Below are 12279 nucleotides of genomic sequence, written 5' to 3'. Positions count from 1 at the left end.
TAAGTACTCTCTGTCTTCTGCCCCCATTTTGGAGTTGAGAAGGCTGAAATTTTAGAGGAACTTCTCACCTCTCAGGGCTGGAAGATTCACTGGGCCTGCTGGCCCTGAGACCCTCTGTTGGCAGCCAGTGGCGGGGTCAGAAACACCAAGCCCCAGCCTTGCAGGTGGCCACTTCCCTCCTGGACAGACAAGACACCCCAGCTGCTGCATTCAGGGTACCCCATGGGGTGGCCAGCCCAGCTCATCAACAGACTTCTGGACCCTTCCCCAGCCAAACAGCAGGGACAGCCACTGAATCTGGCAGTGACCCTCACATGTCACAGGGCACCCCTCTGTAGCCACTAACTGTGCCCAGAAAGGCTCTTCAGGTAGGAAAGCCCAGACAGCAAGGTCCCCCTCCTGCTCCCTGGTGTGGCCCTCCGCTTTCTGATAAACAGACCTGACTGCAAACCAGCGGGCTCTGAGCTGCCGCTGAAACCTGCTGGGACCAACAGCGCTTACTCGGGTGGGCCACAGGACGGACCTGAGGAGTGGATTCTTCCCATTCACTGTCCAATCAAACGCCACCCTGCTATCCAATATGTACCATCCCTTTCTTCTCTATGCACAAAGCCCTCTGGAGATAAGACAGCAAGAAGTGATGGCCAGGAGGAACGGCTCACAGTGGGGCAGCTTACTCCAGTCTGGATTCAGCACTAATGGAGCTGGGGGGCACCTGGCACCAGGGATGCTCCACCTCAGGCCCCTTCACATTAGGGCCATGACAGCTGCTTTCCTGCGGAGGCTGAGGCTCAAAAGGCAGGGCTGTGCCACAGTTACAGGGCTGACAGGGCTCAGAGCTGGGGTAAGGCCAGGTAGGAGGAGGTCAGGTAAGGAGGCCCAGGTGGGAAAATGCCAGGAAGGATGGAACCCAGATAAGGAGGCCCAGGTGCAAGAGTGCCCAGGTGGGAAGGCTCCCATACTAGCCCCTCTCCCCTCACTCGAGTTTGAACAGAATAGTCTGCAAGCCCCAAAACGTGAGTGGACTGTGTAGGGGTGTAAATCCCTGTGGGAAGGCCTCCCACCAGCAGCGCACATATCCTGTGTTCCAGAGCGCCCCTTCACAGCCAGCCAGCATGCTGCCACGAGGTATCCACCTGACCTGACACCAGGACATGGCCCCGGGTCCCACCATAACCACCCTTGCAGCCAGCAGTGCCATCTGCCCCCAGCCCCCGCCCCGCTATCGGCCTCGCTTCCTCGCCCTCCCTAAGATGAGGTTGTCACCCTGCCTCATCCTGACAAGGTGCTCTTTAAAGGGCGGACCTCAGACAGACGCCCTGTGCCCCAACGCAAGCCACACCAAGGCTGCCAGACCAGGCCTGGGTGAGGGCAGGTACAAAGATACCACAAGAGCAGGGGCCACAGAGCCGTGGGAAGGGAGGGACACAGAACCTATCAGGCACGGACTTCTGCATCTCCTGACCCATTCGGAAAACAGAAGAGACGCAGATGCCTCGCACTGGCGCCAGCCCCCGCCTCCCTCAGCCTCACACACATCTCTTCCTGAGGGGGCGACCCCGGGCAGGGCTGCCTCCTCGCCTGGCCTCTGTCCTCCTTTGCATCTCTGGGTCCTGAGGGTCCCCAGACGCTGGGAGGGTGAACCCAGCACCTGCCCAGCAGGTGATTACCTGGCTCCCTGGTGTGGCAGCTGGAGCAGCTTGTTCAGCAAGGTGGGGCTGGAGGGGCTCAGGGCGCACAGGCAGTGCCGGCTGCGGGGTCAGCACAGGTTGTGGGGGCAGCATGGGTTGAGGGGGCAACACGGGTTGAGGGGGCCGTGTGGGTTGCGGGGGCAGCGTGGGTTGTGGAGGCAGCACAGGTTGTGGGGGCAGTGCGGGTTGCGGAGGCAGTGCCGGCCGCGGAGGGGTGGCCCTCATATTCTGCACCGTGTGGTGGGGGGAAGGAGGGACGTCGGTAGGTGCCATCTGTGGGAAGGCCGCTGGGTACACAGGTTGGGCTGGGAGCTGGGCCATGGCAGAATGAATGGACAGGGCGGCCACGCCCGGTGGGGCTACGGCCAGCAGGGGGATGGTGGCCGGTGCATTTGGCACAATGGTCCGGCAGGGCATGGCCAGGGGCGCCCCAGGGGGGTGGGGCAGCTTCACAGCCTGCAGAGGCAAGACTGGGGACGCAGGGGGGAGTGGGGCAGCGAGGCTCGGCAAGATCACGGCTGGAGAGAAATACTGAGGCGGTGGCACGGGAGGCACGGTCGCAGTCGGCAGGTCTGGGAGGGCCGGAGGGAGGCCATCGATTCCCGCCAGTGGCGTGATGGGGGGCACAACAGGAATCGGGGGCATCTGAAAGAAACACAGGGGTGTATCAGTGTGGGCCCCAACCAGGGTCCCTGCCCACAGCACTTGCATGCAAGGACAGCCACAGTCATTGGGGACAAGGGGACACGGGATGAAGAGAGCATGACCCTTTCCCTCCGAGACACCTTTGTGTAGCTGCTGTTGAAGGGAACCCAAAGATAAACCCAACAGATGCAGAAATCTCAACCATGTAAAGCTCTTCAAACAGAAAAGGAAAGTTGGCAGGCTGGGAATGACCTGCTCGATCACCCCTGGTCCAGTGCAGGGAGGCCTCCCTGTGTCCACACTCACGATAGCCATGCTAGGGGCTCTAAGGGAGTCAGGGGCAGCTCACATAGTGTGAGCAGCAGGAGCAGTGACCACGGGTCATAGAGGAGTGACTTCAGAGCCCTGGAGCATTTTCATTCGGAATGGCTGGGACTGTCAGAGCCACCAGACTGGCCCTGAGCATCTGAAATCACCTTAGCCTGACCCATGCAACATGCACAAATTCAAGTTGAAACCTGACTTTTCAGAGGGTTCTCAGAGAAAGCAAATCTTTGAGCCACCCTGGCTGGCTCAGGGGACACCCCTATCCTGTCCAGCCTTGCCACAGCAGGAACTCCCGAAACCTTGCCTGTATCTTCTCTTCTCAGCAATGCATGTGCCTCCTGGGGGTGGCTGACACCCGGCCACGTGGACTTAGCACTTCCATCTTTGACAGCCTTCTCATGCATGCTGGTGTGTGTCACCTGGCCTACACCTCCATATGCAATCAAGAGGCAGCAAAAATGCACATGGACTCCTGTCTGTCTGAACGAGCAAGATAACGATTTCACTAGACCCTGAAGCTGCCTAACGTCCTATGGTGACATCTGGGCCTGAGCAGGGTGAGACAACACAAAAGAATCTTCCAGGTGGGGCTTGTGAATCACAGGAACACTCACTTGCCCCATCTTTAGAGTGAAACACACTTCCAGTCTTATCACTGATCAGCCTGTCCGGGTCACCGAAGGCTTCAGGAGTACCTAGAATCCTCCATGCCATTTACTTGGGCAATGGTGCCCTGGCCCGGGCTACATTCTGCACCAGTTACATGCAGTTGGGTCTCTCGAGTGAAAGACAGGGTACCCAGAGAGAGACAGCAGAAGTCACTTCTGCTGTGTGAGTTGAGCCTTGCTGGCTGGGCTTCCCTGCAGTCAGCAACGCCACAGGCTGGCTTTGGAACTCCGAGGAGCCACATGCTGCACGGCCCTGGGGGAGCTCCACAGGAAGAACGCTCCTCTGAGGCAAACCTACCCGCTTTCTGTGCCAACCCAGCAACCACCTCAAGGACTGCTGTCCACGACCTCGGACTAACAAACCTTTTCCTATCCTGGATGAGCCTGGGCACATGGGTAAGCTGAAGGCAGATGGGCACCTTGCTGGGAGGCTGCCGGGTGATGGGGTGCTGGGCTGCCCGCCCTCCCTGAAGGACCCCAGGGAGGTCATGGCCTGGAAGGACCAAGAGCAGCCTGCCAGGTTGGTAGAGAAGGTGAGGCTGGAGGGCAGGAGACAGCAGCCAAGCCAGCCACCAAGGGACAAGTGGCTGGTTGTGTGGGTCCCTGGAGCGTTCCTGGTGCATATGACTGTGCACAAAGCCCACGCTGCCCAGCCCGGACTCCCCAGCCCAGCCCCAACTCCCTGGCCAGCCCGACCCCAGGTCACAGGTCACATGCACAGACAACCCCCTCTGTGGGTGTCCTGGTGCACCAGCCAGGGCCTGGCAAAGCGTGCGCCACCACTGACGGCAGCCATCAACTTAGAAGTACCTGCGGAGGGACTTGAGCAAGCGGCTGCAGGGGCGCCTGTGGCATCTGGAGGGGCTTCAGCTGAGCGGGGGCCCCCACCTGGGAGGCTGGAGCCAGGTACGGTGGCAGGTGGGGGGGAACCGGCTGGAGGGGGCCCACAGGCTGTGGGGCCAGGACCTGCGGCAGGGGTGTCGGCTGGGCCAGCGGAGGAGGCTAGAGGGAGAGAAGGTAGCTCCCCTTAGACCACCAATCTGCCCAGACAAGCGCACCCCACTGGTTACACATGACAGGATATCAACCCTCACCCTCACATGCACACGCACACGCTCACATTCACACATGCCTGCACACACACACTTGCAGAGTCACATGTATACACACTCAGACACACAGACCACCAAACTCCAGCCAGCCTGGAGCCAGGGCACAGCAGATCTCGCAGAAATGTTCTGAGTGAGCAGAGCCTTCCATGTGCAGGGCACTGCGAACACTATGCACGCATGCAAACACACACACACACGTACACACACACACATACACATGCACATACGAGAGTCACTCCCATCCCTCAGGCACACCAAAGACCTGGGGGAACCACAGAGGATTTGAGCGAAGGGTCTGCGGGAGGTGCTCACAGACCTGGGCCCAGGGGCCAGCAGAGGTGACTGCCTGCCTGGAGGGTCAGTGGCCACAGGAGGTGCCACACTCACCTGCTGGCCGGGGGGCGCTGGCTGGCCTGGGCCCGTGGGCACGGGGGCGCTGGGCGGCGGCAGCACGGGGGCGAAGCTCATGGCCGGATCCGGGAAGTGCTGCTGGAGGGGCGGAGGGCAGGCGGGGGCCGGGACAGAGCCCACCGGCAAGCCAGGCTGCAGAGAGCACCAGGGCCACACTCAGCAGCAGCTCTCAGTCACCAGGCCCCCTCCTGGGTGGGGACAGGGTAGCCTCATGTCATCCCTGTGCCTGGTCCCCACCAGGGTCCCTCTTCCCAGGAACATGACAGCAGAAGCAGTGAGGGAGCCCTGGCATCATTCACAACAGTGAAGGGCAAGGAACAGCACAGCCCCCAGCCCAGGGGTGCCCGGGCACGTCAGCCCCACAGAACATTACACAACCACAAAAAAGGCCAGCACAGAGGCTTTGCAGAACTGTAGAGAAAGGCTCCCAAGGACATTAAACTGGGGAAGCTAACGGTCCATATGACTGTGACTATGTAAGATGAAAACTTATACATAACTCACAGACGATATGGAGAGAAATGGGCCCTGGAACAGCATGTGAGCACTCCAGCGGCAGAGTGAACACAGACCACAAAAGAATGGGAAATCTAAGCTCTCAGAATGGGTATTTGCTGCCATTGAGGAATTGCTACGAATTTGTTAATTTGTTGATGTAATAATGGAATTGGGCTTTGTTCTCTAAGAGTCCTTATTGTGCAGAGCCGGAGGCTGAATCATTTACAGGGGAAGTGTCTTGCTGTCTAGGATTTATTTCAAAACAATGAGAATGTGAGGAGCAGGCAGGGCTACAGAGGATCATGGCTCTTCCACCCTGCCACGAACATTCTCTCCCATGAGGTTCTCTGGATCACGTGAGTGATGGCATGCCCAAAACTGCCCTCCTCACTTGTCTTTCATGGTGAGTGCTTTATGAAAAGCAGCATGGTGTGAGTGGTTGGAGCAAGTGTATCTGGGATCGAGCTGGGCTTCTGGATTCACCTGAAGCCAGGGAGTGGAGGATGGGCCTGACTGGGCCGGACCATCCGTCTACCAGCTCTCGGCACTGTACACAGCCCAGGAGCTCAGGCAGGGCCTGGCAGCCTGGAGCAAGTGGCCTCATGCTCCGGACAGCCTCCAGGGCAGCCTGGCAGCCCCACGGCGGCTGCTCCTCCTTGGCTGTTTCACCTCCTTCACTGGGTGCTGCAGACACATCACCATGGCAACCATCCCAGGAAAGGCTCAGAGGGGTAGGGAGAGCCCTCAGCACACCTGGGGACTCCTTCCAGGCCTCATCCTTTTTGAGTAAGTTGTCTCTGTGTCACTAGGTAGGAAGACTGAGACTCAGGCCCCTGGTCCAAGGTGACTGTACCTGTGATGTCCCTGCTCAGGTGTGCTGGTTTCTACGCTGATGCTGAGACCAGCAGCATCACCGAGGCCACAGGAGAGGGACTTGGCCCAGTGGGAGCCCAGGCCAAGAGTGCCTCATGTGGTATCACATGGCATGGGAAGCCCTAATCTAGGCTGAGGAGGGATGAGAGCCAGGCAGAACATTCCAGTCCAGCCCCAGTTCAGCCAATCCTCAAAGCCAAGAACCACCACTCTGGAGAAGCAAGTAGCCTTTTCTTTTTTTTTAAATTTGTTGTAGAGACAGGGTCTTGCTTTTTTGCCGAGGCTGGCCTGGAACTCTTGGGCTCAAGTGATCTTCCTGCCTTCGGCTCCCAAAATGCTAGGATTACAGGCATGAGCCACCACGTTCAGCCTCGCCTTTCCTTAAATGAGGTCTTTCTGCTGTTTAAAATTGTATTTCACTTCATTTTGTGAAATGAAGAAAACTGCAAATGCAAATTGCAAATGAGTCCTGGGGCTGCAGTCAGCAAAGGCAGACTTGGCAAACAGCTTCAACTGCTTTTCCAAAGGGCCTTTCTGGACCCTTCCGACTGAGCAGGCCTGGAAGGCTGGTCCCGCATGCAAGGGTGCAGCAGGGCAGCCAGCAGGACAGAGGAGGCCAGAACAGCCCATGTGCCCACGCTCAGCCGACATCAAGAAGACGGGCCACAGCGCTGAGTGTGCAAGTGACAACCAACATAGCCAAAGCGCCAGGCAGGAGCTGCTCACTAGGAAAGAAGGAGCTTGGCCCAGAGTACACAGTGGCTGCACCTGTGATGTCCCTGCTTGGGCTTCCCGGCTCACACAGTAGGTGAAACAGCCCACCCCATAAACCACCCTCTGAGGCTGGGTGCAGTGACTCACACCTGTAATCTCAGCACTTTGGGAGGCTGAGGAAAGAGGATCACCTGAGGTCCGGAGTTCGAGACCAGGCTGGCCAACATGGTCTCTACTAAAAATACAAAAATTAGCTGGGCGTGGTGGCGTGTGCCTGTAATCCCAGCTACTCAGGAGGCTGAGGCAGAGGAGTCGCTTGAACCCAGGAGGCAGAGGTTACAGTGAGCTGAGATCACACCACTGCACTCCAGCCTGGGCAACAGAGCAAGACTCTGTCTCAAATAAACAAATAAATAAACAAACTACGCTCTGAGGGTACCAATCTACTGCCTGGGGCTCATGGGCAACCCCTCTGTGGCTGGGCACTTGGGACTGCGAGGAGCAATTGTTTTGCTTTCTAAAGTGTTTTTTAAAATCAAAATAAAAAAATAAATGCCAAATGTGACCCCACTCATCTTAGTCTTTCCCATGGGAATCAACCCACATGCGTCATCACAGCCCGAGGCTCCATCACTCCTTTGCCACACGTGCTCCCTGAAAGTGCTCCCCTCATCCCCGCCCTATTTTCATAGCTCTGACTTCAACTGCTACACAATATCTGGGAGAGAAGTGCCAGGAGCCCCTCAGGAGGCTGGGCAGCGAGATTGAATCTCAGGTTTCCTTCTTACAAATGATGCTTTTCTGTGATCTATGAACAGTCTGGGATAATGTTCCAGGCCCAGGGCACTGTCAGTGGGTATCATGATTGTGGCTGTGGGTTGTCACTATTACCACTGTGCCCGCTCCCCAGGGGGAACCACTCAGCTCTATCATAGCCTCCCAAACTCTGGGTGTCCTGGGGTCTGTTTTCCAATAGGGTGTCTTTCCTATCTAGTAGGTCTTTACGGGAATGTCAGGGCTACTCAGCCAGCAGTTCCGCAGCTGGCAGCAAGGATGGGGCTTTCCTCTGGGCCTGGCTTTTGAATGTCTCCCCAGGGGAAGTGTGGCTGGACACTGACCACAGGCCACTTTTAATGCTGACCACAGTGCAGTGCAGCCTGGACAGCCCATCACAGAATTTAGAGCCCTCAGGGCCCTCAGACCAGGTAGTGGGGATGGGGAAGGGGATGGGAGTGGCGCTCTGACTCACTGCAGCTGTGGGCTGCTGGTAGGCCCCCAGCGAGGGCAGGCTCTGCGGCAGGATGGGCCCCTCGCTCACAGGGGGGCTGCACACACACTGGGCTGGGGGCGGTGCTGCATCGGCAAGGGAACCAAGCACCACGCTCTGCTGGCTGCTCTGAGAGTCCGAGTACACGGTAGAGCCCTGGCCGCTGTCGAAGGTGCTGTCCGCTGGGGAGGACAAAAGCAGGACTTAGAGTGGACATCTCCAAATGCCACATGAACAAACAATGGCTCATCTGCATATTTTCTTCTGCAAAATAAAAGCTTGATTGTTTCTCCAGATCACATAAATAACCTGCACATATTGTTTAAACAATTGGCTGCTACAGAACCATACTGGGGATGCTGTCACGGTGCCCCACTCCAACACTGCCCATGTCTGGCCAGCATGATGTCAGGGCGGGTACATCGTGCCAATCCTCCCACAAGGCAGGTACCCACAACCAGCCTGCCGTGGCCTGGGCAGTAAGCACACATTCCAGCTCTTAAAGGCACAAGGGACTTGGGAGGCCAAAGGAATGTCTGAGGTAAGAAAAAACTGATGTCTTCACTGTGGAGATAAATATCACCTGTGTTTTATAAGAGGGGAGGGTGTCTCTGCACTCTGACCACCTTCACACACCATGGCAAAGGGCTCAAACTGTGGGGATTGAGGTCATGGGACCAGGTCTAACTTGGTTGGAAAATGGGGTCACGGTGCCCCCAACACCCGCAGAGAGGCCTTGAGAGGGAAATGCACCCACTATTTCCCTGTGCAATGGATGCGGTAGCAGGAGTGACACCAAGCGCCCATGGCCTGAGCTCCCCCAGAGGCCTCACATGGCTCAGGCTGGCCTGGTCCTCATCAAATCCAAACAGACCTGCCTGCTCATGGGGACACAGACAGGACCCCAGAGCCCACGGGCTTCTCATACTACGGTGTGCCTGGGAACATCTTCAGCCTGTGGGGTCATGCCAGCAGAGGGGAAAATGAAAACCTGTCTGAAATGGTACTTTGGGCTTACTGCTTCCAGATGCCAAAAGCTACAGAAACTTTAGAATTTACCACTTACAAACGTCATGCTATTTTCACGAGGGGCTGCATTTCAGAATACTGTGTCCGTTTATAATTTAAACAAAGGGGAAATCCTGTTGGCTTGGCATTAAAGTAACTTTTCCCAGGAATGGATTGAACCTATTGTAACCTAGGAAGACATAAGAAATGCTGAGGTTTAATTGTGCAAAACCAATCAGACAGGCAGCTCTGATTTTTAATGAGCCGAGTGGTCACTAAAGTGGTCATATCCACTTAGAGAAGAGAGGGGAGAGGAGGACGGGGAGGAAGGGGAGAATGTGTATAGACCTGAGAAGTTTCAAGCAGAGCAATTCTAACCATATGTGTAGCATTTTATTTATTTATTTATTTTTTTGAGACAAGGTCTCACTGTCATCTGGACTGGAGTGCAGTGGTGTGATCACGGCTCACTACAGCCTTGACCTCCCAGGCTCAAGCAATTCTGCTTCAGCCTCCTGAGTAGCTATAACTACAGGCATACACCACCACACCTGGCTAATTTTTCTATCTTTTGTAGAGATGGGGTTTTGCCATGTTGCCCAAACTGGTCTCGAACTCCTGGGCTCAAGTGACCCACCCACCTTTGACTCCCAAAAGGAGCCACCATGCCCAGCCCACATTTTACATATTTAAAGTGAATATGTGCTGGGCACGGTGGCTCATGCCTGTAATCCCAGCATTTTGGGAGGCCAAGGCAGGCGGATCACGAGGTCAGGGGTTTGAGACCAGCCTGGCCAACATAGTGAAACCCCGCCTCTACTAAAAATACAAAAAAATCAGCTGGGCATGTTGGCACACACCTGTAGTCCCAGCTACTCGGGAGGCTGAGGCAGGAGAATAGCTTGAACCCAGGAGATGGCAGTTGCAGTAAGCCAAGATCCTGCCACTGCACTCCAGCCTGGGCGACGGAGTGAGACTCCATCTCAAAAAAAAAATTAAAAAATTTTAAAAAATTAAAAATAAAGTGAATATGGGCTGGGCACAGTGGCTCATGCCTGTAATCCCAGCACTTTGAGAGGCTGAGGCGGGCAGATAACTTGAGGTCAGGAGTTCAAGACCAACCTGGTCAGCAGGGCAAAACCCTGTCTCTACTAAAAATACAAAAATTAGCCAGGCATAGTGGCACATGCCTGTAATCCCAGCTACTAGGGAGGCTGATGCAGAAGAATCACTTGAACCCGGGAGGCAGAGGTTGCAGTGAGCCGAGATTGTGCCACTACACTCCAGGCTGGGTGACAGAGCGAGACTCCGTCTCAAAAAAAAAAAAAAGTGAATGAGTTCATTAATTACACAAACATTTTAGAAGACATTTTTGAAACTATTGGCAAATGTGCTACTACAGTCACCAGCTGCTTAAATGGAGTCACCAAGGAAGCCCCCACTTGGTCAGGACACTTGGTGGGCAGTTTAAGAAAACACAACAAGGGAAAACTGTAAAAACTGACATACTGTTGCATCTTCCAATACAATAATGTGTGTCTGTTTGCCAATCTTGTTACACAGACCAGGTTCTTCTTGGATTATGGGGTTCCTGCTCTTACCCAGCACATCCCAGAGCAAGGTGCAGAAGGCTATGCAGGGTGCTATCCATTATGAAACAGAAGGGGATAAGGGTGTACATGTATGCATGTGCATATTCATGTATGAGTGCAGACATGTGTGCATGTATGAGTGCAGACATGTGTGCATGTATGTGTGCATGCAAATGTGTTCACATTTGTGGGGTGTTCACATGTGTACATGTGTACATGCGTGTCCATTTGCATGCAGGCTGGGCGTGCATGTGTACACACGTGGGGCATGCATGTCTGTGTGCTGGTGTTCACATGTGGTAGCCACGTGTATGTGCATGTGTAGATGTGCCTATGTATTTGTGTGTGTGTTCTATGTGTGCCTATGGGTGTTCTATGTGTGTGGTAGGCTACGTGTTTTATTATTGTTTTGTATTATTTTTGTATTAAAATACAAAATTTTGTATTAAAAATACAAAAATTAGCTGGGCGTGGTGGCACATGCCTATAGTCCCAACTACTCAGGAGGCTGAAGCAGAAGAATCACTTGAACCCGGAAGGCAGAAGTTGCAGGGAGCCAACATCGCACCAGTGCACTCCAGCCTGGAGACAGAGAGAGATTCTGTCTTTAAAAAAAAAAAAAAAAAAAAAAAATATTGGTAGCATCTGTTGCCTCTAGGAAGGACAATGAAGTGATTTGCTACCTCCTGGCCTTTTTGAATTTTACACCATGTGGCTATATTACCTAGTTTAAAGAAACCGCAACGAACAAGTAAAAGTGTTTTTGAGGGGCCGGTTGCGGTGGCTCACACCTGTAATCCCAGCACTTTCAGAGGCTGAGGCGGGTGGATCACGAGGTCAGGAGATTGAGACCATCCTGGCTAACATGGTGAAACCCTGTCTCTACTAAAAATACAAAAAAATTAGCTGGGCGTGGTAGCAGGTGCCTGTAATCCCAGCTACTCAGAGGGCTGAGGCAGGAGAATGGCATGAACCCGGTAGGCGGAGCTTGCAGTGAGCTGAGATCGCGCCACTGCACTCCAGCCTGGGCAACAGAGCAAGACTCCGTCTCAAAAAAAAAAAAACAAAAAAAGTGTTTTTGAGAAGCGTGGCCATGGCCTCTGCACAAAGCACACAGAATCCTTCTCAGTCGGTCTGGAAGTGGGCCTGTCTGCAGAGAACACCCACACCTGAATTGCAATCATCAGTCAGTCAATGTCTCCATCTGATTTTCCCACAGTGGATCAAACCTGAATTATACTATCTGACCACAAGCTAAACATATAGAAATATCCTCAAACTATGTCTTTTCAAAGTTTGAAAAAAGGAGATTTTTAAACTCCCATCCTAGAAATTGTTTAACCCACAATTACGATTTAAAAGTGCGTAGTGCTGTGTCAGATGTGAAGAATTTCTTCTTACAAAAAAAGTCTGTGCTCTTTAATTTTTTAGATGTATCAGAAAATGGAGCAATAATGTACCAATTTTATTCTC

At 54.3% G+C, this 12279-nt stretch overlaps 1 protein-coding gene across 25 annotated transcripts in view; it reads right to left on the bottom strand.

The window, feature by feature from the left end:
- Positions 1–12279, bottom strand: part of WNK2 (WNK lysine deficient protein kinase 2) — a 141778-nt gene that overhangs the window by 64074 nt on the left and 65425 nt on the right. For all 25 annotated transcript variants that reach the window (XM_024252714.3, XM_054520235.2, XM_054520241.2 and 22 more), the window contains exons 9-12: positions 8189–8388; positions 4831–4986; positions 4142–4333; positions 1671–2336 (exon numbers count right to left, since the gene is read on the bottom strand). In XM_024252714.3, the coding sequence (XP_024108482.3) occupies positions 1671–2336; positions 4142–4333; positions 4831–4986; positions 8189–8388 (1214 nt within the window). The remainder of the gene's footprint in view (positions 1–1670; positions 2337–4141; positions 4334–4830; positions 4987–8188; positions 8389–12279) is intronic.

The sequence above is a fragment of the Pongo abelii genome, chromosome 13 (assembly GCF_028885655.2).
Source record: "Pongo abelii isolate AG06213 chromosome 13, NHGRI_mPonAbe1-v2.0_pri, whole genome shotgun sequence".
Lineage (NCBI taxonomy): Eukaryota > Metazoa > Chordata > Mammalia > Primates > Hominidae > Pongo > Pongo abelii.
This window is presented reverse-complemented; position numbering and strand designations above follow the sequence as displayed.